The sequence below is a fragment of the Bombyx mori genome, chromosome 15 (genome assembly GCF_030269925.1).
Source record: "Bombyx mori chromosome 15, ASM3026992v2".
Taxonomy (NCBI): Eukaryota; Metazoa; Arthropoda; class Insecta; order Lepidoptera; family Bombycidae; genus Bombyx; species Bombyx mori.
This window is the reverse complement of record NC_085121.1, coordinates 2,024,055-2,051,259: the sequence shown is the minus strand read 5'-3', so window position 1 is coordinate 2,051,259 and position 27,205 is coordinate 2,024,055. Positions and strand designations below refer to the sequence as shown.

The following is a 27,205-nucleotide window of genomic DNA, read 5'->3' as shown; positions in this document are numbered from 1 at the left end:
CCGAGTAGGGCGACCATGATTTTCTCAGGACAAAACCAGGAATTCGATAATAAAAGTAGGGTGACCAAAAATTTTTCAGGACACAACCTGGAAATTTTTGCACCGGTTAAAGGGACCACAAATTTTAATTGTGATAGTTTTGTCACCTTTTCGTCTGTAACTTCTTCGCAAAATGGCAACGCGCGACGACCTATTTTAGGTATAGAGATTTTAGGAATCCGAGGTAGGGCTTTAATCGACACCGCAGCCAAGCGAACTGTTGCCGGTTCTTCACTCTACGCCCTATTGCAACAGCATAATCAACCTTTTGTGCGTAATTCTATGCGTGTTAAGCTCGCCGATGGTTCAATGCTAACACGACAAATGCTGACAACGACACTTGACGTGAAGTTATTACCGTGTAAAGTTATTCCCATGGAATTTGTCGTATTTCCGGACGCCCAGGATAATGACACATTATTGGGTGTAGACTTTTTAGTAGCAGCTGGTTTAGCCATCGACTTCCATACTTCGACATGGCGCTACCATGGTTCTGAACGAGTTTTTCCATTGGAGTTCGAGTACCCTAGTGACCTCACGCCTTGTTCTGCTGCTGATTTCTTAAGAGAAGACGAGGGAACTATGCTGTGTCCTCCAGAGCGTTAACCGCCTAGCTTCTCTTCTGCAGTGCAACGAGGATGTCTTCAGACCAGGGGGAGCCCCAATGCCTTACGCTGAACATCATCAGGATGATAGGAAGTAGCAAACCGACAAAATTCAGTTATCTGGTCCCAGATACCAAGTAGGTGATCTAGTCCTTCTCTCTACGCACTTGTTAAGTGATGCCGCCAAAGGTAGAACGAAGAAGTTCATGCCTAAGCGTGACGGACCCTACCAGATTAGCAATATCGTTAGTCCTACTACCTATGAGGTTACTGATTTGAATTCGCAGGTTTTAGGGAAATTTCATGCTTCTCATTTGAAGCCGTATCATAATCAAACCGGTCAGGTCTCAGCTCCAGTACAGCCTCGACGCCTGCGTGGACGGCCCCGTCTTGTTGTTTCTGCCGAGCCACTAACGAGGCGTTCTAGTGACTCGGAGGGGGAGGATATAACGGAACGTAATTTCCGAACGTGCGATACCGCCCCCGCCGCCGCCTTACCCCCCGCTGAGACAGAGCTCTTTGAGCGCGAAAACACATGCCCTCAGCGCGCGCGACGACGACCAGTAAAATATTGCGAGTCTTAGATGAATTGTACGATTCTCAACTCATTTTGTATTTGTGTTAGTCATTGTGTCGCTTTTTATATTAAAACCTCATACCAAATCAGTGTAAACATTATTTCTATATCATCTTCGCCAACAGCCCGGAACAACGAACTCACGAAAACTCACAAAAGTCCCGCCAGTCGGACTTGTAGTGTTAAATATTATATTAAAATATACTAGTGGTCCCGCAATAGTCGAAATTCGACTATAATTAATTGAAATTATAAGTTTGAACATTATTATGATTCTATAATCACAGATTTCGCCAAGACTATATTTTATTAAGACTTAGACAAATATTAATAAAGACAAACAATATTTAATCTATTCTCAATTTGACTACAGACTATAAGCAATAAGAAAAGTTTGACAATAAAGAGATAGTATGCATGCGTGCGTGTGTGTGTGTGTGTGTGTGTGTGTGTCAAATGTGGGCTTGGCTCTGCCCCTGGCGTCCATGTCCATGGGCGACGGTAACCACTCACCATCAGGTGGGCCGTATGCTCGTCTGCCTACAAGGGCAAAAAAAAAAAAAAAAAAAAAAAAAAAAAAAAAAAAAAAAAAAAAAAAAAAAAAAAAAAAAAAAAAAAAAAAAAAAAAAAAAAAAAAAACGTGTACTGTGTGTAATATTTTTATTCATTGATTTAATGTTTTTTTTATTCAAATTAAAAGAAATATTAACATTCTGCACTCCTTCTCTATATTCTCTACCTATTTGAAGCTGATATTTTTCATGTAGCTTTCTTTTGCTCGGGTAGGTGAACAAGCCCTTCTGATGTCAATGGTTAGAGGATCCCATAGATATAAACAACGTCAATGCAGATACCCACCTTGGTTTTATAGTACAACAGTTATCCCATTCTTCAAACGGGAACGAATTATTATTAGTTCGCGGCAAAAATAAACAGAGAGAGAGAGAGAGAGAAGAGAGAGAGAATACACTTTATTGCACACCAAAACACAATTTACATTCAAAAACAATCAAAAAAAAAGCAGATACATTTGTACAATAGGCGGTCTTATCTCTTCCAGACAACCGTTTCATTTATAAAAATTCTGGAAAATATAAAAAATATAGCAGGTATGTTGCGGTGTACTATAGATAATACATTACACATAAAAATAGGTGGGATGGTACCTACCCATGCGAACTCATAATGCGCCTTACCACCACTAAATACAGTATACTTTCGATCACCACCTTCGCTGATACTGTCAGAACACAAGAAACATCACTATTAGCACAAAGCTCTTTGTTCTTTATTTCTAACATGACATAACATAGACACATGGGCGTGGAGGCGAACTGACATAACGGTATGTAGACGAAGTTTACATAACCGATACTCAAACTGTTTGCTTAAAGACTTCGAACTTCGAACGTTCATAAGAATTGAGGTATCATTGTAGCATAAAATTGGATTCTTCAAAAAAATATTAGCTAAGAGCGTGGGCATTTCTTTGTTTGTTCAAATAGATGTATGGTTTGAAACTAGTTACTCATTTTAGTTCTTTATTCCTAAATAATTCCTAGGTCCTAAATAATTCCTAGGTCCTAAATAATTCCTTAATTTCTAGGTTCGGCATCAAATGCAATTCTAGTTTACTTTGATTTACCGTTATATTGTATACCGCCACCCCGTATAGAACTTCCCGTCTTCCATCCTTAGAAAAGGAAGGCCTAGTATTGATAAATCAGGATATGAATTAGTTCGAGAACAACTATTACTTAACTAACCGGTCATCGTTCTCGTCGGATCCATCGCTTGCGAGGAAAGGCTCAACGAGTAAATTAACCCTCAGACACAGCGCACTGGTTTCTCGCCGGATCTTCTCAGTTAGTCGCATTTCCGATGCGGTGGTAGATTATGCGAAGCACGGCTCTTGATAGGGTTCGTCTTAGCAACGTCGTCAGGTTTGAGCCCCATGAGCTCACCTACTAGTTAAGGTTACGCTGAAATAGCCTCTTAAAGCTCTCAGCTAGGTAGGAAAAAAAAACATAACCAATCAACTGGTGCGTTTGAATTCTTAAATTACATGTTCTATTTGAGTGTTTTTAATTTGGTGAAATTTGGTGATGTGTTTGCGTCAGCATTGACAATACCAAGGGCCAAGTCACTGACTATAGCTTGATAGACTTCAAATCTCGTTTGCAAAGCCATTCATTATTGGCAGCCGTTGGCCAATTGAATGGCCGTTTGAAGTCCGCGCGCGCGCATCCCTCCGTGTGGGCGCGTGTTGCTAAACGCTAGTGCGTATCGCGATAAAATGACGCAAATTGTGAAATGTAATGCGTGCAATATAGTGATCGACGAAATGCTATCGTACATTCAAAATAAGGTGTCGGTGATAGATGAGGAAACGTTAGTGCGAATTTGTATAACGTCATTCTCAGCTGAGGAAATCAGTAAGTCGAAAACGTTATTGTTTGATTCCGTGTCTGTGGGCAGGTTGAAAATTAAGCGCAAAAACAAGGGTAAAGAAGAACGAGATCTCGTGGACATTGTGAATGTATTTAAATCTATGGAACCAGATCTTTTCCCGATTTACGTTGCGAGAGATCTGGACAGATTACCACCCCTAGTTTATGACCATTTTGATTGTAGTAAGATATTAAAAGACTTACTAAAAGTTCAAACTGAAATTAACGATCTAAAGGCGACATATGTGACAAAAAATGAATTAAGCGATCTAAAAACTGAACTATTGTTATTGAAAAATAACTCGTTAACTCCTTCAGTATCGAATGTAAACACAAAGCGAGGGGGATGGATGTTGGATAGCGATCCTGTTGGACTCATTAATATGACCAATTCTTCGTTATCTGAAACCAATAATATCAATATTGGGAATGAAAGTACCAAAATAGGATACGAAAATAATTCGAAACAGTGCAAAGATATTTCGTACAAAGGCACAATGAGGGTAGATACGAAACAAAACGAGTGTGAATCAGCTGTGTGTCAACAGTCGTTATTATCAAAACCGGTCAGCGATGGCGAACTACGTGTAGCGGGGATAAAGAGGCCTACGCACACAAGTGAAACACCAGTGCCCGCGACGGCAACTGATTGTGGGCCGACAAATCAGCTGATCACAACACAATTAGTTAAAGGTAGCGAGCCATCAGATAATGATAATGATAACGGATGGCAGAGGGTATCTAAACGCCGAAAACCTATGAAATACAGATATATAGGCAAGGCAGGCAGTTGCAGAGATAACGAAGGAAAATTCAAAGCCGTGGACAAAAAAGTGGCCATTTTTATCACTAAAATACATAAAGATACAACAGAAAATGACATAATCGATTATGTGTACAGAAAAACACAAGAAACTATTATTTTAGAGAAAATCTCTTTTGCATTCGAGAGTGACTATAAAGCTTATAAATTCCATGTTTTAGAACACAAATCGTCCATATTCCTAGATAGCAACCTATGGCCACAGGGTATTATATTTAGGAAATTTGTGAACTTCAAAGGGAAAAAACAAAAAAATACGAACGGTGACATTAACGCTGTGATCGGTACCAATACATCTCAATAATGAATAGCAGCGGTTCTATTTATAATATAGTTAGTTTCAACTGCAAAGGAGTGAAACGATCCGTGGAACATGTAAGACAGCTGTGTCGGACGTCGGATATAATCGCGTTACAAGAGACGTGGTTATTGCCGGACGATTTACAGTTTCTCAGTGCCATTGATAGCGAATATGGCTGCACCGGGACTTCGGCCGTAGATACTGCGGCCGGGATACTCAGGGGGCGTCCATACGGAGGAGTGGCGCTACTATGGAAGAAAAGTATCTTTCAAAATGTGTCGATAGTGCAGTGTGATAACGCGCGTGTGTGTGCTATAAAAGTAACAATAGATCAGAGATCGTTATTGGTGTTCAGTATTTATATGCCTACGGATAATGCAGTGAACCTAACGGAGTTCATGGATTGCCTCAGCCTGATGAGCGCTATTATTAGTAACGAAAATATCGAATCAGTGTATATACTCGGCGATTTTAACGCCCATCCTAATGAACCTTTCTACAGGGAGTTGGCATGTGTCTGTGGGGAATTAGGATGGACTTGTGCGGACGTTGAACTATTAGGTGTAAATTCAGACACGTATAGTTTTATTAGTGAGGCGAATGGGTCCAGACGTTGGCTGGACCACTGTGTAGTCACGAAGTCAGCTATGCAGACCATTGTCAATACGTATATACTGTATGATGTCTTGTGGTCTGACCACTTTCCAGTAGTAGCACAGTGTGATTTTAACACTATAAAACCGAAATTTAATAATGTTACTCAATTGTGTAGTACTGTGCGATGGGGGGACAGAAAACCTGAGCAAATTGAATTTTATCATAAGATATGTCATGATAAACTGAGACAGATAGATTTTCCTGGCATTCTAAGTGATTGTTGTGATTGTGTTTGTAGTAATTCTGACCACAGACACATTTTAGATAAAATGTATCATGATATTGTTGACGTACTATGTCAAGCGGCTAGCGACAGTTATTCCCGTAGCAGATTTAATTGTAAAAAACCTGTTATTGGCTGGAATCGATATGTTAGTGATGCTCACGGGGAGGCGAGGTGTAAGTTTATTCTATGGGTGTGGCATGGTAAGCCGAGGTCGGGTCGTGTTTGGAAAGAAATGCAAGAGAGTAGGAAAATTTTTAAATCACGTCTGAAATGGTGTCAAAACCACAGCGAGCAGTTAAGAATGGATATACTCGCGTCTCATCACTCCAAGCACGATTTTCACAGCTTCTGGAAATCTACCACTAAACTTAATGGTAAACCAGGCCTGCCCGTGAGCGTCGGTGGTATAAGTGATCACGATGGCATCACGAATATGTTTAGGGAACACTTTGCGGTTAGTTCGCCATTGGGACCATCACAGTCAGGGTGTGTGGGTGATTCTCAGGGGCGGATAGTTACTGCTAGGTTTACGGCTAACGAAGTTAGAAAAGTTATTAACTCCATGTCACGGGGTAAGTCTCCGGGTCATGACGAGCTGAGCATAGAACACCTAAAGTATGCCGGTGTACACTTGCCCCGAGTCTTGGTTATGTTCTACAATTTATGTATAGGACACTCCTACTTGCCTGAGGAGATGTTGAAGACTGTGGTAGTGCCAATTGTGAAGAATAGGACCGGGGATATATGTGATAAAACCAATTACAGACCCATCTCGTTAGCAACTATCATAGCGAAAGTGCTTGACAGTTTGCTTAATATACAACTTGATAAATATCTTCAGATACATGATAACCAGTTTGGTTTTAAATCAGGAATGTCTACAGAAATAGCCGTATTGTGTTTAAAGCAAACTGTCAAGTACTATACTGATCGAAAAACTCCAATTTTTGCCTGTTTCCTCGATTTATCAAAGGCATTCGACCTGGTTTGTTATGACATCTTATGGCAAAAACTGAATAATACTAAAATGCCGAAAGAACTAGTACAGATATTCAAATATTGGTACGCCAACCAGCTGAACGTGGTACGATGGTCGGGTGTCTATTCGAGGCCATACGGGATGGAGTGCGGGGTGAGGCAAGGGGGGTTGACCTCGCCCAAGCTCTTCAACCTGTATGTGAATGCTCTAATCGAGGAGCTCAGCAGTACTCATGTCGGCTGCCATATTGATGAAATATGTCTCAACAATATCAGTTATGCTGATGACATGGTGCTGCTGAGTGCGTCGGCCTGTGGGCTGTCTAAGCTGCTTGGCATATGTGAAAGGTATGCTCTAAGTCACGGTCTGGTGTATAATACAAAGAAAAGTGAGTGTATGGTGTTTCAGGCCAGAGGCAGGTGTCTGGATAACATTCCCTCCGTCAAACTGAATGGTACGCCACTGCGCAGAGTAGACAAGTTTAAATACCTAGGACACTTTGTAACCTCTGACCTGAGGGATGATACAGACATTGAGCGGGAGCGGAGAGCGCTGTCTGTAAGAGCTAATATGATTGCCCGCAGGTTCGCTCGGTGTTCGCGGGATGTCAAAATCACTCTATTTAGAGCGTTTTGTACGTCCTTCTATACGTGCAGCCTGTGGGTGTTCTATAGTCAAAAGCAGTACAGCGCCTTACGCGTCCAATACAACAATGCGTTCAGGGTGTTGTTGGGGCTGCCTCGGTTCTGTAGCGCGTCGGGAATGTTCGCCGAGGCACGAGTCGACTGTTTCTTTACGACCATGCGGAAAAGATGCACATCCCTGATTGGCCGGGTCCGGGTCAGCCCTAACAGCATCCTGAAGGCATTAACAGACCGTTATGACTGTCGGTACTTGAACCATTGTACGATGGTTCACTTGCGGACTAAATAATATTAGTAATAATAATGGTTGGTTCGAAGTAGGTATCAGTGGAATGGAATATTTGAAATGTATTCCACTGATAGCTACTTTTAATAAATGTATATTTTTTATTTGATTGGTTTTGTTAATGTTAAGTATGTTTCAATGATACTATGTACACATATGGACTTATTGTTGTCTGAAATAAAATAAATCATTCATTCATTCATCATTCATTCATTCATTCATTCAATATGTGGTTGCACGTTTGTCGCAGCACGGATTATCATAACTATTTTACATTATATTGTAATGCTTTTTGTAAAATTATTTAGGTCGGTTTACGCTTCTTTGACACAGCAAATGGTTGATAAGAAAAGTTTCACAGATAGTTTTTGGTCCGATATTTTTCGAATGTTAGATTAGATTTGTTCACTGCTATTTTCTACTTCTCGGTCAAAATTACACTATTTTTTTTATATTTTAATCTCATAAATGAAACCGAAAGAAACTATAGGAACTCTACATATTATATTAATATACCAGTTTTTTTTAACGAATAAATTCAGAACCGTTATCCCAATAATAAAATTATAACGGCAACCTCGACTTAATCTCAGCGTTTCTCCAAATAAGGTAGCGGACAATGACAAAAATTGTTTCTTTGAAAATGTCCAGTTTTGGCATGTATGCAGTATGTGTGCACGTCGCAGTAACGGACAATATTATCACGCTGATATTATATCACCACACGCGGTCACTGATTGCAGATTTAATGAAAGAACCGGGTGAGATAGGAAGTTAGAGTTTACGACACACAACCCAGTTCCCAAATTAACTACGATCAACTCAGTAATAGAGCATAGTCTACTCGCCACTTTTGTTTGTTCATTCCACCCACATAATCCAGGAATTAAATCCAAGATTTATGACAATAGCTCTAATGCAAATAGAATTAGGATTAGAATAGGTAAGCAGCTTGGCTGTGTCCCTGGCATTGCTGACGTCCATGAGCACCGGTGACACTCACCAACAGATGGACCATATACTCGTACCAAGGTGAATAAAAAAAATTCATTTATAAAATGTCATACTATATACTGAAATAACTAGAGTAAGCCGTTCCGAACTTTTTTGTTTCTATTTTCTATAGAAAACTTATTGTTATAAGTACAATAGGCAGTATTATGTAAAACACAATTTATAAATAAAACTGTATTGTATAATGAATGACCGATGCTATTTCGATTCTAAACAAAAACTATATGGCCCCAAATTCAGTAACTCTGCTTATTCATTTCTAGGCGACTAAATATATCAATGCTTGTTACGTTGCAAATTAAAACAAGTTTAAGCCGTGACAATACATGTAATGTTTTTGTCGTTGCATTAATCAGAAATGTAGAATGCGATCTCAAGGTAAGCCGGTGTAGGTAGCTATTTGAATTGTATGCAAATAGTTATTTGATTATGTTTCAATTTTAATGATGTAAAGGTAACCATACTATAACACGGTATTTTACAACACGTTTCCACTCTAACACGAAAAGAAAAAATCCGCAAAACCCTCCTATAGCGCGGCACTCCTACAACACGATAACGAGATTTTTCTTTAAAACTATTTAGACAATTACCTTACGTACTATGAACACTCAATATTTGGGAATAACCGAAATTTTCCTGCTTATTTTTCATGTATTTTAATACAAAAAGGCACAGGTAAGAAAATACATACAGGTACAGTTGAGATATTTTATTCAGAAAAAATTGTTTCGTTTTTTGTACTGGCTTCTATTCTCTTAAAGCACGGTTTCGCACAACACTGGACTTTGTAGGAACGCATCTACCGTGTTATAAGAGGGTTACCTGTACTATGTCATAAATAAATGTTTTTTTGGTCAGGAGGAAATCGTCAGACTTCCGCCCTCCACTGCGGATGGTGGGTGGAGCATGTCGGAGTCGAACTGACTAAAACCTCCTGTCGCTCAACAACCAACCTCTCAACGAGACAGAACTCATGAAAAGGCAAAGGGGGGAAAGTGACGCGTTTAGTGCTGGGCACATTTCTCCCATCACCCTCCCCCTTGAGACGCCGGACCAGCGGTCGTCGGCGCCACGACCACCAGCCCTCTCGGTATAAATAAATGGTAGGCATGTATATAAGTATGTTTCTAAGCGTACTAGCTGGTGTTGAGCAGTTACCAAAACTGAATACATATAAACAAGATTACCGTCATCTCCTTGAGATGAGATCTGAATCTCTCGACTGTCTTATTATCCTATTATTATCTTATTGGCTTTGTCCTATAATAACACAACTCTATTTCTGCCTTTGGATGTCGTAATAGGCGACTAAGTGATTCATTGAAAAACGGGCAACACTGTTCTCTGAGTATTACACCCTGGTTATCGTTCTCGTCGAACCCGTCGTTTGTGACGAAGGGCTCGGCGAGTAAATTAACCCACAGACACATCCCACTGAGTTTCTTGCCGGATCTTCTCAGTGGATCGCGTTTCTGATCCGATGATAGATTCTGCGAAGCACTGCTCTTCCTAGGGTTAGTTAGCAACGACGTCAGGTTTGAGCCCCACCCACGAGCTGAAATGGTATCTCAAGACCATAAGCGTAGGTAGAAAAATAAAAGAGTAGAGCCTATATATAGAAAACGTATATAATACATTCTTTGTTATACTCGTACCTAAATTCACTGATCATCGCAATGATAAATAAAACGCGTATGCATATTATGTTAAAAAGTATGTTTATCATTCATGAAAAAAATACGGAAAGAAACAACAAAAAAAGGACCAACAAAAACACACACTGCGAAATTAAAGTCCCCGGCTTCTTTTGATTTCGAGTCACTTAAAGTATGTGTTGTGGATAATGTGCAAATTACAGACTTCCGCTGATATATATATTTATACACTATAGGTATATTTTTTATTACGTCGTCCACACTGATTCCGATGGAACTACATGATTACATAGAATTACTTGAAAAAGCGTTCGATCGTGGTTTTTTCCTCGATGAGAAATTAATGAATTTATTTGATTTACTGTATGAGGTACTTGTACAACGTATATTGGACCGTATGTACAATCTCGGATGACGATTTTCTTTGGAGACCTTTTCCGGCAATCAGCGGGCTTAGTGACTGTTTTGTTAACTTCTAGATCGCGTAGAAGTTCTCCATTTTGAATGGTTTTATTTTTAATTTTTTTATTGCTTAGATGGGTGGACGAGCTCACAGCCCACCTGGTGTTAAGTGGTTAGTGGAACCCACACATCTACGACGGTGTTAAGTGGTTAGTGGAACCCACACATCTACGACGCAAATGCGCCACCCTCTATTTTACTGAGATTATATTTCATCTCATTTCATTTAATTTCATCAGAGTTGATTAATGTTTGAAATTAATCATCTTCATTTCATTTCATTTCACTCCATATTATCATTTTTCACAAAAATAAGAATGTAAATTAAAATAAGACATGACTTAAAGCTCTTAGTTTTCAGATCATAAAATCCCTTAAAATATAATAGTAATAAAATATTCTATTAACATAATTTTAATTTACTCTAATATTTGAGAATCACCAGAATAAAACAAGGCTTGTTATTAAAGCGTATTTTTGTAATTTTTAAATTATTAAAGTAAAGAAAAACCTACATTGTCTTAAGCTCTTTAGTTTTCTAAAAAGGATTTTTCTTTCAATGAAATCTGACATTTTTATTATACATATAGCAGAAAAGGCAATTAAGCCCTTTATTGTTTATTGATTCTGAAGTATGTACCCAATATCAATATATTATTATATATATACTTCTACACTTATTTCAGTATGGCAATAGAGTTTTTTGTTATCTATTATATATTCTGTGCTCATCACACTCGACTACAGAGTCACAAATATTTCAAACATGTAGATATACAATTAACCGGACAAAAGGACCATACGTAAGCTGCCCTGTTTACTGTCAAAAGAAAACTGCGGGCGGCACGTAAGAACACATTATTTCAAGGCATTACGTTGTAATAGCGAAATTAGGTACACGGTAATTACTGTAATACAGAATTGCAAGAGTCCTGACACGTCATTACACGGAATTACCGTTTATTTTTGTGCCCAAAGTAATGTGGCGTCACGCGAGCTTTATTCGATTCGCAAAAAGGTATTGTTGAAATTTTTTTGAAGTAACAACTTCTATGGCGTCGTTGTGAATTTGAAACTCGTCAAAAGAAGCGTCAAAAAAGCGAGTGTGCTTCTCTCGTTTCTAAAATCTATATTTAAACATATTTAAGACCTATAAGCTTCTAATTTTATTATTCGTTATTATTCCCATTAAGATTCCAATAAGTTGCTTGCTTGTAAAAACAAAGTATTTTATTTGTTTCACTTTCACACCAAATTACTACTACCGCTACAGTACCCAATAAAAACAAAGATACGACATTTATTTTTATCGTAATTTAATTCGCAATTCTGAATACAAATTAATTTCATAACCTTTTTTTTTTAATTCGGTAAAGCCATAATAAAGCCAAATAAGCAATCGTTTCGATCACAAATCCACGATAAATAAAACCTTTAATAGGACAACGAACAAAACGGAAGCTAAGCGGATATGTTCTTACGACAATAACCACAACTCTGTTTGCGACCATTCCATATCACCCATCAATACTGATCAGCAATACCGTCTTTACCATAAGGGCACACGGGGCCCGTGCCCAGGGCCCCCATTCTCAGGGGGCCCCGAAAGACCGACAATTTCTCTCACACGTTTATTCTCAAAACATTTTTATCGGGCACATTACACTTTTTTGACAAATCAGTAATCAGAAGGTATTTACAAGGCATATACTATGCCTATAATAGAAGATTTTGCTCAACAGAAATCCCGAAAGAAACCGTTATCGAAATCGTAACCAAGAAACCAGCAGCATTCTAACATCATTAATGACATATTATATCATACTGTATTTGATTACCTATAATAAATGGTCATACTCAGTAAAAAATGTTATTATAATTCGCTTTTTTTACTTTCCAAAAGGGCCTCAAATTCTTGTGTGCCCAAGGGCCCCATCCTAGTTTAAGACGTCCCTGCTGATCAGATCATTATTTCTCTCGCGACCTTCAGTTCCACGTCTTTAGCGAAATTTCGTTTGCACGGCCATCGACAACATAGACTCGGGATCTGATTAACAGCCCAAATGCCAACATTAAAAAAAGAACACGAAGTAAATTCTTTTTGCATTTTGCAAAAACATTGCATTTATATTATTATGCATATAAAGTTGAATTCAAACGCATTCGTTTGATAAATGAAGATAGAAAAACTGTCATTTCTCTCGTGCAGAGGAGCAAGAATTGCGTGTCATTAAGATGTTTTTATACGCATTCGGGCACGCTCGTGCGGTCTCGGTTTAATCCTATCCGCCAGTGAACGTGGAGATCAACTTCGAGTTTTATCAGACACAAGTCAAACCAGGCCCGGTTTAATCGATCTACGATTAGACTTTTTCAAAGGAGCACCAGCTGGGGCCAATTAGAAGATTTTTTGGAAAAATTCCATTGGAATTGGTCCAGCTGTTTCTTAGAGTCTATAGGGTTTATTAGGGGATTATACATACAAAACACAATTGTTTATGTGTATATTTTTTAATTATTTATAGCTTGAGATATTGATCTCTCGTAAATTGATATAAAAATCGCTATTCTAGGCTTCAAGCCAAATATATGACTTCGACGTTCGAATCCAAAATATACCAATTGACTGTCGCTATCATGGTATAAAAATATACATCTAACCGGTTGGTTAGATACATGCGATACATACGTGATACGAAATGAGTTTTGCGAAGGGTCGCGACACGTTTGCACGATATCTGCAAAATTGTGGCTGTCGCAAATTTTTACTTTTTTTTTATTGCCCTTGCAGGCATACGAGCATACGGCCCACCTGATGGTGAGTGGTTACCGTCGCCCACGGACTTCAGCAATGCCAGGGGCAGAGCCAAGCCGCTGCCTACCGTGATTAGGCCGCTATATCCGGATATCTAAACACAATGTATACGCCCCACTCCACAAATACCATTGAATTGACACAATGATCGAATTACATTTTCATACGAAACACGAATTATTCAAACTAAACTACTCTGCTACCAACAGCCACGTGTTTTGGAGAATTTTAGCTTCACTATTTCGCGTTTAGTGACTGATTCTGTACCCAAATATCCAATTATATTCCCGACTGGAATCGGTGTGTTAATGATATTTAGAATTCGAAGTCTAAGAATACTTGTTATTATCGAACGCACAAGACAAAACACGGCGTAATTTTTTTCAACTTAATCCGTCAAATTCGTGAATGAAAAAATAACTTTATAATCAATGACAGTAAAAAAAGATTGGCGTTGTCTATGAAAAACGTGTTTATATAATTTAATAAAACTATAAATATAAATACAAGAGCGAGTCAACGCAAGTTCACAGATAAACTAAATGTTTTTTTTTCTTGAATGACAAGTAGACTGTACAAGGGAGACCCGACTCCCGCTGTTTCATCGCGTTCACAATCCCCGCTAAATAATGACTTCAGTGTACACATGACTAACTTTTTTGTTTGTTAATAAAGTATCGCTATTGAATACCATAGAGAATGTATAATTTTATTTATAAAGTGGTTTATGTCGTTCGATGATTATCTTTAAAATGTTTATGAGCATAGTTACTTTGTGCAGGCTTGTGTAGTTTAGTTTTTTAGTTACGTTTTTATTACGGATTTTATGCTATTAAATTTCAATGGGCAGTATTTTAATAAAAAATACATATATAGTTATTAATATTTTTACTGGTGGTAGGACCACGGATAGGTACCACCACTCTGCCTATTTCTGCCGGGAAGCAATAATGCTTTTCGGTTTGAAGGGTGGGGCACCCGTTGTAACGTAACTATACTGAGAACTTAGAACTCTTATCTCAAGGTGGGGGGCGGCATTTACGTTGTAGATGTCCATGGGCTCCGGTAACCACTTAACACAAGGGGGTCGTGAGCTTTTCCACCAATCTAAGGAATAAAAAAATAATGTGAACGGAAGAGAGTCACATATTCTTTAAAATAGGAGTAAATGCGGAAATGCTAAGCGCTAGCTGACTATATTGGTTCGATGATGTCACGGAGGACGGCCTGATGCAGAGTCGGCTGACTTACGCGAATATTCATAAATGATACGAGAAGACTCGGAGACTCCAGATCGGGATGAATAATGACATTTCATTCCGGAGATTAAGATCCACGCCAGGTCACCGAGCCAAACGAGTTTGTTAGAATTTCTAAATATATTATTCTCTACAATAAGTTTGTAACTTCAAACTTGTATTTTTTAATACATTTTGGTTTCTTTCACTTCATTAAAAATTCATAATAACTACAATTGCATTTTATGGTAATGTTGGTGATCGGGTGCAAGACTCATTTTAAAATCCCGGTTAAACAGAGCCATAATAACAATAACACAAATAAATCATTAACATAATTAATTATATATTAATCTCGTATAGGTAATACACACCTCGTTTTATTAGAATCTACTCTCCTGCAAGCCTTTAGCGTAAGGCGGCATTGAGGAGACGAATTCGTTAACTGAAACAAAACAAAAAAAGGAAATTATAAAATGATAAAAATTTCAAAAAAGTGTGTGTATAAGTTGTTAGCTCAGCGGACATGAGTTAGCTGGTTAACGCTAAAGACCTCTTTCAAAACGTTCCTCCCGATCCATTAGCGGTGCTTTTAGGTACCACAAGCACCGGTCATCGTCCTCATTGAACCCGTCCCTTGCGACGAAAGGCTCGACGAGTGAATTAACCCATAGACACAGCCCACTGAGTTTCTCGCCGGATCTTCTCAGTGGGTCGCGTTTCCGATCCGGTGGTAGATTCTGCGAAGCACTGCTCTTGCTAGGGCCAGTATTAGCAACACACCCGGTTTGAGCCCCGTGAGCCCGTGAGTATTATAGCCTCTCAAGGTATCAGAGTATGTAAAAAAAACAATACATTATCACCCGTTTGAAGAAGACTTTGACATGGCGTGGAAAGAGCGCTTTATTCCAGAAGTTACTTCTGCATGATCATGGATCTAAAAGGCTAGAAAAGACACGCGCCCGAAATTTCCTGTCTTGGAATGTATTGTGTCAATACTGCACGGTATAAATTATCTGTGGACGCGTGTATTTGTTCTAGAACTCGCTTCGACGATGGCTTGTGCGAGAGTACTCTAGATTTGGCTACGGTACAGAAAGACTTAGAGGTTTGAAACGACTCGTGAGCCTATATTACCTTTTTTTATTGCTTAGATCCCATCTAAGCGCTGGACGAGCTCACAGCCCACCTGATGTTAAGTGGTTACTGGAGCCCATGGACTTCTACAACGTAAATGCGCCACCCACCTTGAGATATAAGTTCTAAGATCTCAGTATAGTTACAACGGCTGCCCCACCCTTCAGGCCGAAACTCATTACTGCTTCACGGCAGAAATAGGCAGGGCAGTGGTACCTACCCGCGCGGACTCACAAGAGGTCCTACCACCAGTACTAACCTACACTCGAAACTCAACCTTAAATGTGTGTAAAAGAGTGGGTATGCGTGTCACTGTTTGTCCAAATCTACAGAAACAACACTAAATTACGCTTCGCAAATATACACAATTATTGTGTGCTTAATGCGAGTTTTTTAAAGTTCTCGATAGCGTAAAAGTTAACTAAAATTTGTATGCAGTTGGAACAGCGCCCCGAGCGGCAAACGTAGATAAAACTTAGAAAACTCGCATTAAGCAAGATATATTTTAAATCGCGTTGACGGTTTTGAAGCAGCTTTTGCGTTATTTCAAAGGTCTGTTTTCATCATTAGTAATCCGAAATTTTAATAATACAAAAGAAAACCGATTTCAATAAGGTATATTGAGAATATCATTAATATAATAAAATTCGTTTGAATATGCGATGTTAGATAAAAGTTAGAAAACTCGCATTAAGCAAGATATATTTTAAATCGCGTTTGACGGTTTTGAAGCAGCTTTTGCGTTATTTCAAAGGTCTGTTTTCATCATTAGTAATCCGAAATTTTAATAATACAAAAGAAAACCGATTTCAATATACCTTATTGAGAATATCATTAATATAATAAAATTCGTTTGAATATGCGATGTATATACGTAGTCAGTTATGGATTACGAAAACTATGTAATATCAGAATTAATTTTTTTTTAAATAGGAGCTCTTGAGAATGACTCTGACTTACAAATAAAGTTAAAAATTAAAAAGTAATCATCAAAAGCGGTTCGCCTACAAAGAGGCTTAAAGCAAAATACAGCCGAATTTATCTTCCTTTTTTCGAAGTCGGCTTACAAAATACAGACAACCGCACCGCATCGTCAAACAGGCCGAGTCTGGACGGGAGCCGCTGTGTACACATCCATTTAAGAGACAAGCACTTATATGTGGTGACCATGATGAAATGAAAATACCGTACTATAAGTATTGGGAGTCCAGCCCAGTAAAAATATGCCCCCTATTTCTGTCGCATAGCAGTTCCGACGCCGCTATGTATCGACCTCGTATCTAAAGCTGAGTGGCCAAATTCAGGTTATGATGTCCATTGGCTCCAACAAACACTTAATACAAAGCCATTGAAAGAAAACAAAAGAAAAAACAAATTGGTAGACTAAAAACCTTAATACAGTTCTTTTTTTTTTCAATCTAAAATATGAAATGATAACCCTTAGGAGGAGTTAGATGTATCCACTGACGTATCTTAAAATATGGCTACAAAATATACTATGTAATGCTGTAATTTCATAATCCGCGTTTCTAAAAGAATTATGGTCAATTTACCCCATTATAATATTCGAAAGACCAAACTTTTTATTCATAAACATGTTCCCAGGAGGCTGAAGGTTCTTCCAATGTGACTCGTTTGACATTACCGGCCGGTTTTGTACTTTACAAGACCTGGTATGTGTAAGAAACAGAACCTTATTAGACACGAAATAAGGTTGACGTTATTCATAATATTCAATGTACTTTGGAGATGGAAAGTGACCGAGTGGCCTTGAGTGAGAGTTTTTGTTTTAATAATAATAATCAAGCGTTTCACTATGCTATGATCGGTGTTGTATTTCCAATGAGGGAGACAAGAGACTAGCCCCTAGTCCCTACGGAGTGGCGAAATTTCTAAGAGCGGCAAAATGTAGGGTGAAGCCAAAAACAATTTATTTATGTTTTTCATATCAATCATAAAATTATGCTCCGCGCCCTTAATTAGTTGAATTAGAGATTACTGGTTCCCCGGAGGCCTTTCCAGTTTCATCAGGACAGGTGGGCGAGAAAAACTCAGCCAGGAGGGAAAGAATTTGATAACAGCTGCCCGAGCGCCTCCAAAGGAGACCTAACAACTCGAAAGCAGCTATTTCGCCAATGCATCTACTACCGGATTGGAATCGAATATAAATATTGTATTGTGTAAATAAATGATAAAATAATAAAATTGTGAAAGGAGGTATCGTAATGTTAGTAAATAAAATATATAACACAATCTTAACATTTTTTTTATTATAAATATTTAAAGAATTTAATATCCTTAAAACGGACGGCTAACATACGAACGAATCCATAGAAGAAATTTTCAGTTTCATAGGTATCCGGGAAGTGGTTCAAAAATCGCTGCAAAAAAACGAAAACAAAACATGCGATCAGAAATCATCATCATTATCCTGCCCTTCTCCCAGTCACCTGGGGTCGGCGCAAAATGTTTTCTCCTTCCATACTCCTCTATCATATACCATTTCTTCGCTCACTCCCTTCTTACCCATATCGTCTTTCGCGCAATCTATCCATTTCTTCATAGGTCTACCACATTCCTTCCACATTCATAGTCAACATTCTCTTACCAACCCCATTTTCGTTTCATCTCATCACATGTCCATACCATCCCAAACGCGCACTTCTCAGCTTCTCTGTCACAGGTGTCACTTTCAGACTTCAGCGATCAGTAACTCTGTACTAAAAATTTGGCTGGCGTCGATAAATACCCTAACGCCTGGCCATGTGTATTAGAGCTGCTTCAGAACGAGCGCTATCACCAGAACTCGTGAACTTGTTACCCATAAAGATCTTACATGATGACAACGAATTCTCTCACATCATGATTCAAGAGTAACATAGAAAAAAGAGCTCATAATAAATACAACTCTATGTGACTATTACACATTAGCTTGTATGGCAACATAACGTCGTTGTCAAACCAAAATCTGCTATGTGCACTTTTTGAGATTTTTACTTTTTGACCTTTTCATATATGTAGTTCACAGCCCTATCAGCCGTGTTAAAAAACTGTTATGTTTCTATAGCTTTAATATTTATCTATAGCTTTCATTTGATATATTAAAAATTCACTTTCATATAAAATTTTATACGAAAATGTTTTTACTCGTTAATTCAAAATAGAGTTTTTGCACATAGCAGATTTTGGTTTGACAGCCACGATAAGCCGATAATAAAAACAAGTGAAAAAATCTACATACTTCAATACGTGTTAACGGAAAAATAAATTCTATAAAATTTACAAAGTCTCTGATCTCTTGAGTAATCTCGTCTTTTGAAATGTTAAACGTAAGATAATTGCCACACATCAGAACCTTACAAGGCACTTGTTCTGCCATCTATGTTCGAGCTTCATGCGTGGGTGTTCCGCGGAAATGTAAGAAGCAACAACGGACTGGGTTTTAGAAACATTATTTCATTGGCAAGAAACGATGTAATACATTTTTATGTCTTGTCGGTATCTAACATATGTTTTATCGTGTGACGCGTAATTGCGAAATAAATACCTATATTACATATACATACATTATATTGCTGACGTCCATGAGCAACGGTAACCACTAACCATCAAATGGGCAGTATGCTCGTCTGTCTATTAGGACAATAAAATAAAATAAAAAGTTTTTAATGTACTTTTATCACTGCTGAACTAGTGGTTGTGTGAGCCCTCACGGGTAGGTATCGCGGTTCTGACTATTTCTGCACTCTGACTTTACCTAATTTCAAAACAAACCTTCAAAATTTTCATAGGAACTACTAGGTTAACACATAAAGTAAAATAAAACTATACTTGATTTAACTGAATCACTAGTTTAAAGACAGAGCTCTCATTAAATCCATGGTTTATTTCACTAATTTTACAACATCCGACGTGTCAAAGACACAAGGTTTGCGTGGTGACAATTTTAAATGTCTGTGACACGTGAAAACTATAAAAGCTTTGGTAAAAGCTTTTTGACGTACACAATAGTATTCCTAGAGAACAATTGTGAGTACGAGGTAAAGTTAAACGTGTATTAGACATTTCCACGCGGCTATAGAACTAAAACAAGTTAGACTAGTTGCTCTTCCGTGAACGTCGCTAAGTGGACGTGTTTCAAACAGGCTGTATTGCCCTGCTCGCTACTACGAATAGATTTAATCTGTTTACCGTTTTGAGGATGATTCTTTTAAGTAAATGAAGAAACTAAATTATAACCCAAATAGATTTTAGCGATGGGCCAATGCTGCCGGCAATAATGTACTTACGGCCTAATATGATTATCAACGGCAGGCAGCGGCTTGGTTCTTCCCCTGGCATTGCTGACGTCCATGGGCGAAGGTAACCACTAACCATCAAATGGACAGTATGCTCATCTCCTACTAGGGCAATAAAATAAAATAATTTTTTTTTACTGTACTTTTATCATTGCAGAACTGGTGATTGAGTGAACCCTCACAGGTAGGTACCGCGGTTCTGCCTATTTCTGCAAGCAAGACAGCTACGTTTTGAATGGAGGGACAGAACCTATATAGTAAATACTTACTTATATAGTAATTACTGGTGGCAGAACCTCTTGTGAGTCCGCACGGGTAGGTACCACCTCCCTACTTATTTCTGTATGTAATGCTTTTAGGTTTGAAGGGTGGGGCAGCCGTTGTAACTATACTTGAGACCTTAGAAGTTATATCTCAAGGTGGGTGGCGCATTTACGTTGTAGAAGTCCATGGGATCCAGTAACCACTTAACACCAGGTGAGCTGTGAGATCGTCCACTCATCTAAGCAATAAAAAAAAATGAAAGTAGGACCTAATATCATAAGATCAGTGACACTATTTACTTGATGTGTATGGACTTTGGTCACCAAATTATTACTGATGAACCGTTTGCTAGTTTGCGCATCTAGGTCAGTAAAAATGAGGTACAATTAAAAGGTTTATCATAATGTTTGATCGCCGCCAAACCACCGCTTCACCGCAGATTTCCTGTGGCCTTTTTCGTCTATCTGTTTCAAGTACAACGCTCATTTTATTATGTACTCTTGTAACACGTAACAATAACTCGCGCCTTCTTAAGGTTAATGATATTCATTATGAAATAATTTCCCATGCGGTTATCAGACATGAATGCGCAATACTTTCTATTGCTCATTGTTTATAATTATCTCATGTTTTTTTTCGAGTTATGAAAGCTGTTGTGTTACCTCTCTCCGGTGCTTTCTGCTCTTCATTCGGCATTTGCAGCAGACTTACAGACAATTTAACTTTTATGAAAAAATCCTAAATTAGCTTTTTAGATACGCAATGTATACTAAAATTTCAGACGGCTGTCCCCGGTTTCTGGAGATCGTAGATCCGTTGCTTTCGTTAGTATTTCATTGTGTAACATTAGAGCAACCCAAAAAAAACGAAAGGATTTTACTATAACACTACAAACTCTCTTTGATCGTGGGATCCGTTCCAATACATCGTTTACGTTCGATGGCTTCTTACCACAATTCTCAAATTTATTGCTTTGTAGCGGACTTATACGTGGGTATCAACCTACTGAACCCACTGACAGTCAATACGTTCGGGAATCGAACCCGAACGGCGTCCAGCCACAAGCGAAACCCAAAACATGCCATTATGGATACTCCCGATCCATTAACGGTGCTTTGAGGTACCACAAGCACCGGTCACCGTCCTCGTCGAGTGCGTCGCTTGCGTCGAAAGGCTCGACGAGTAAATTAACCCATAGACACAGCCCATTGAGCTTCTCGCCGGATCTTCTCAGTGGGTCGCGTTTCCGATCCGGTGGTAGATTCTGCGAAACACTGATCTTGCTAGGGCCAGTGTTAGCATCACTCCGGTTTGAGCTCACCTACATGTTAGGGCGAAGCTGCAATAGCTGCAATAGGCTATCAGCATAGGTATGGAAAAAACATTGTAGGTTGTAGGTGTATTCGTTAAAACAGTATTGGATACAGTGATTTATTATGGTAACACGATACACTACAAATAATTAACGTAACACAAGACAATAGACTAACACAGATATACGAAATTAATCAATGTTCGGTATTGAAAACCTGTTTCCATTAGTTCTAGCTATACTATGTATGTGCTTATTAGAAACATCTAGCAAATTTTCTAAGTCTACGTACGTATTTTGCATTTGAAATATAACAAGCCCCGAGCTTCTTGTCAATGCCTATCAATGGGGCAACTGCTTTCCAAACCGGTGTTAAAGCTATGACCCTATTTCAATAGTGATAATTTTATTTCAGCTCTGTTACACCAGGCACGATCAGGCAGCCTGATGATTGCGCGTGGAATGTTAAGAATTTCTAGTTCATTCCTCATTAAGTGCTACCACTAAAACTCGACATGACCACCCTACCGTTCAGCTTGAGGCAACAGATCGAAGTTACAGTGTTGGCTATCCTTTCGTACAGAGTGTATGTAATGCGCGATATCTTCGCGTTATAAATAGGCACTTTGATTACCTTTTGTACCAGTCTACGTAGGCTCAAAAATAGCCCTACCATTACACAAGATTGGATTGAATGGAATGAAGTTATACTATTGGCAGGAAATAGATTATGATGTACGGATGGTGTGAGGCAGTAAGCCTAAATTCAAGCAGGCTGGATTCGTGTGCCTACTCCAATATAAACAAAAACATCTTATCATGTTTAATTTATGAAACAACAGCAGCTTACTAGCAAAAAGCTCATCGTAAAATATCTAACGAACCGTTATTTCTATTTAAGAAATCAGTGAATTCACAATCCACAGCCCGCAGTAATTGTCCCGAAGGCAATAATTCCCATAGGAAGTTAACTAACGCAATCGTATTCTCTGAGTACCGTTGTCACAAGGAGAAAAACAGTTACGGCGCAATTAGAACTCACGACACGATTTATTAAAGTCGAATCGTGACTTGTAATAGAGATTTTGTGTTTTTTTTGCTCGATCGCGTGCCTTCGTTTGTTTAATCGATATTGTATATCGAATTCGTTAAAAAAACAAATACCAAAATCAAGATAACACTTCCTCGCGTTTTTATAACTTTAATAGTTTCATAACAATTTATCAGGTTTTTGTATCTTGGTTGGTCATGCAAGTTGTTAAGCAGTTACCAGACCCCTAGGGCATCGCAAAGTGGATACCATCGCCAACTTTGAGGCATAAGAACTCACGATAGACCTCACGACACAATCAGCAGGATAAGAGTACGCATGTGTTCAAAATACGTCTTATAACCAGCAATGACGTAAACCTGATGTTTGTCTTTGATTTTTTTTGCACTATTTTATTCCGTCAGCTCAGAATCATCAATCATAATATATGTATGTATATCCTTATAACAATATGGCACCCGCTGAAGTATTTGAACCTTAGCACAGTCGCATCACTCAAAGCGAGTACCATTAGGACGCGAACACTTATAATACAAAAATCTGTTAGCCACGGCTTCGCCCACGTGGTCGAGGAAAAGTGCCCTTATATTTTCTCGCGGGAATGAGATATTTTTCCAGGATAAAAGAACTTGAATTATCACTTTTAAAAAATCACGTCAGTCCGTTGCTATATGTCAACGTGAAAGGACAAAATAGTAATATTAATAAGTATGGATGTTCCTATTTAACTATCTATCTTTCGGCCCACAGACATTGCTGGACATAGGCCTCTCCAAAGCCTCGCCAGAACGGTGTTTAGATACCCAGCAGATCCGCGCGAATCTCAATAGATCGACAGCCACTTTATGGCAGACCTACCTACGCTACGTCATCCAGTACGCGGTGGCCACTCGAGAACTTTTTGGCCGCAGCGACAAAGGCGCAGCGACATATCCTGTCAACTGCCACTTCAGCATCGCAATCCTTTAGGGTTAGGTCGGTTACCATGGTTTTCCTGCGAGTCTCCTCATTTTTGATTCGATCTCGACGGGTAATTTACGGATGTTTAAGAAGTTGTTTTGTATAGAACGATTAACTAGTTTCTGAACTGGTTCAAGTCACTTACTTACCCTAATGATCATTCATTTTATTAAATACAAAATAAATGAAATACCATATTGATTTAAAATACATTTAATTAAAAGCCAAATGTTTTTATTTCTCTTAAATTAGAAATTACAGACACCTCTAAAATTAAAACTAAACTTTTTTTAACTTTTGTCGCACAAACTCACAAATCATTTTATAAATGAAAACAATAATTAAATAAAACCCTGCTACCACTTTTTTTCACGTAACTATATATTATATAGTACTCAATATTTGTTCTAGACGCCTTATGGATGGACATTAACAATGTGACTGTCATCGCGTCAGTTCCACTTTCCAAACAAACACACATAACACTCGAAACTTAACATTACATAACGCGTGGGCAGCGATCGACTTTGGTGTCGGAATAATTCACGAGAATTAGCGAGAAAAACCAATCGACTTGTCTAACCGGAGATTGTTATTAAAAATGCTGACGAATCGACTTATAAATGGGTGTATCAACAACAATTAAGTATTTAATATTGAAATTGAAAACAGCTTCTCGCACAACGCTTCTCTAAACAGATAATATATACATACATAATTTGTACCAATGCGTAATGGTAATAAAATAAAGTCACCTTATTTACTAGCTTAGCCCTCTGATTAAGTTTTATCTCAAATTACCAATTACAGGACTTAAAAAAATACCTTCGACCCGATACAGGGTCAACGCTGACGTCACAATTGAGCATTAAATAATATAGTTATTTTGTTTAAGTTAGTAATTTTAGCAAATCAAGCAAATTTTATTTCGTGTGATCGGCGATGCGTCTGTAGCGTATATTGTATATGGAGTGACAATTCCCATGCACATTCGAAACATATCGACGCTTGAAAGGCAAACGTGACTAAGCGGCAATGCGTGAACTTTACAGTAGATTAATTTAAACTTGAAATACCTGAAAAAAATTCAATTTTAACGAATCTAGCTGTAAATTGAAATTATTTTAATAGACCTAGAAATATATTTTTTTTGCGCAGCGAATATGGTTATTACCTATCGTTTATGTATAAAGTAGTTACTGTCGCTTAGTCACGTTTGCCTTTCAAGCGTCGATATCAATCTGACAATTTAAACTAAACAAATTATCCTGTTTCATTGCCACCGTTCTCTGAATATTCAGTATCCAAAATCTCAATAAGGCTTACGAGTTTAAAGCATTTCTAGAAATTGTTTAGCATATATACATCTGAACTTAAATACATGTCATTTAAAAACGCCTCAACTCATATTATAGACCGCAGCCTAAGAGCCCATAGATCGAATGGGACACCGCACTCAAACTGTGTCACGGTCGCCGCATAACGTTTGACAAGCGTGACTATATGTAAATGGCTCAAGCACCTTACAATGAACAATATGGGCAGATTAGAAGTGAACGTGCTTGTAGATATACCAAATCTTTTACCATTTTAATTAATCATATACCAAACCTACCAAATAGGAGTGTATAATTAAGATTCCAATTTAAAATCATCATCCCACTTTCCTCCCCTAATTTAGGCATTAATAACAAACCATTATTATGAGTTGTCATTATCATTAGAACTTGTCATTAATAATATTATTTTAAGATAAATTTTGAAATAAAAATAAAACCTGTACACATTCAGACACCCCAAGATAAAATTCGTTACCAATCTTATGTACCGGAAACAGGAAAAAGTACACTCAGAGACCTGATCAAATATCTTTCATCAAGATACTGAGTTTATAATATATTATAATATACCCAGTGGTGTATATTAGTTAGGGTAACTAATTAGAAGATTATGAAGGCAATTCTAAAGTGCCAACTCCCTACATCCTGACTACAAGTTTGCGACAACTTCAACCAATTATTTCAAATGTTTTTATGGTATCTGTTATTAAGGCAAAGTACTGTGAGCAACACATCTATGATTGTCTGTGCGAACTAATAAGCGCGAGTCCCCCCCCTAGTTACGCTATCAATGTATTTGTGTTCATTTAAATAACAAAATAAACATGTAGTTTTTACCACCTAACCTGTGTCTAATTATGCACGTCCTAACAGTGTCATAATAATTGATCAGTTTTTAGTATTTTGTTTACAGGATTTTTTCAATTTCAAATTTCAGGATTAAAGTACTAGAGTATTTGAATTCATTCAGTTGAAACATAAGATTACGAAACGAAATAATTGCAAGCCTACAGTCATGGTTAAAATAGGCAGTGGCTGAAGTCGAGCTTGCTCAAAATTTCCCAACATTTTATTGAAAAACTCTCATATTAGACCGACAGATATTAAAAAGTTTCTCACAATAATACATTAAAATGCGTAACAATTACAGATAAACTCTAAAAACTGTTTAAACAAAAAACAATACCGAATGACCACATAAAAACTAATATTTAACTATATCTATCTTTTATACTAGATTCTTATTAATATGATACTTACAAATTAATTTATCTCACAGAATACTTAAAAAAAATTTAATTACTAAAGAATAATATTGCAATTAAATATCCAAAATAAATAACATTGAAAATATCACATAGTTTAATAATAAATTCAGTTTTGGAAACAACACTCAAAAACTTGTTACCAAGGTAAGCAGAACCCTTTACGCCTAGTGTAGATACACTTTTTTTATTTAATTCCTCACGTATGGAATATCTGGATGAGATTAAAATCTTTAAGGTTCACTAGGCCTGTATGACCGTTTATCATGCAGTAGTACTCCGCACCAACAATGTAAATTAAGACCATGGCGCCAACGATACTGCCCAGTGGTGTGGACTTCGGCAGCAAGATACCCGTTGCTATGATAAGACCTATGTAGGTCAGATACCTGTTTAATAAAATCGAACGTTAAAGTAACTGTGTTGTTCCTATTTGCACAGACACCAAAAGTACACATATCATGAATTACCGCTTTAAGCAAAAATATCTTACATAGTTTATTTATTATACTCCACATTTGTTTAGTCACTTTGAATTTATTATAAATTTGACATTTAATTTTTTTGTAAATCATTCATTAATAATATAATTTTCTAACTAAAGATAATAAAATAAGAAACCATCACCAAAATTGAAAAAAGGGTATAATTAGTTACCACAAAATCAGTCCTAGGAACTTTTAAAAATCTACAATTCTTCATTTCTGTAAATAAAAAATAAAATAAAGAAATTAATACTACACCTCCACAAAAAAAAAAACAAGCTATAAATTATTAGCTTAACAAAAATATTCAGGGGGTCTT

At 37.7% G+C, this 27,205-nt stretch overlaps 2 protein-coding genes across 9 annotated transcripts in view; one reads left to right on the top strand and one right to left on the bottom strand.

The window, feature by feature from the left end:
- LOC101742065 (cysteine-rich with EGF-like domain protein 2) overlaps nucleotides 1-27,205 on the bottom strand; it is a 116,750-nt gene that overhangs the window by 49,042 nt on the left and 40,503 nt on the right. For 4 of the 8 annotated variants that reach the window (XR_009974948.1, XM_038016065.2, XM_038016064.2 and 1 more), the window contains one exon: nucleotides 15,149-15,219. The exons of 1 other annotated variant lie outside the window; for it this stretch is intronic. Coding sequence is in view for 3 of the 7 variants with exons in the window: in XM_062672398.1 (XP_062528382.1) it covers nucleotides 26,601-26,790 (190 nt within the window). In the remaining 4 variants the exon portion in view is untranslated. Of the gene's footprint in view, nucleotides 1-15,148; nucleotides 15,220-23,993; nucleotides 27,106-27,205 lie in introns of those variants that run through there. 3 more of the 8 variants (XM_062672399.1, XM_062672400.1, XM_062672398.1) reach the window with 3 other exon arrangements.
- LOC119629543 (uncharacterized) lies at nucleotides 3,518-4,798 on the top strand. Its single transcript, XM_038015658.1, has 2 exons — nucleotides 3,518-3,612; nucleotides 3,700-4,798. Exons 1-2 carry the CDS (start codon nucleotides 3,518-3,520, stop codon nucleotides 4,796-4,798), a joined length of 1,194 nt encoding a protein of 397 aa, XP_037871586.1.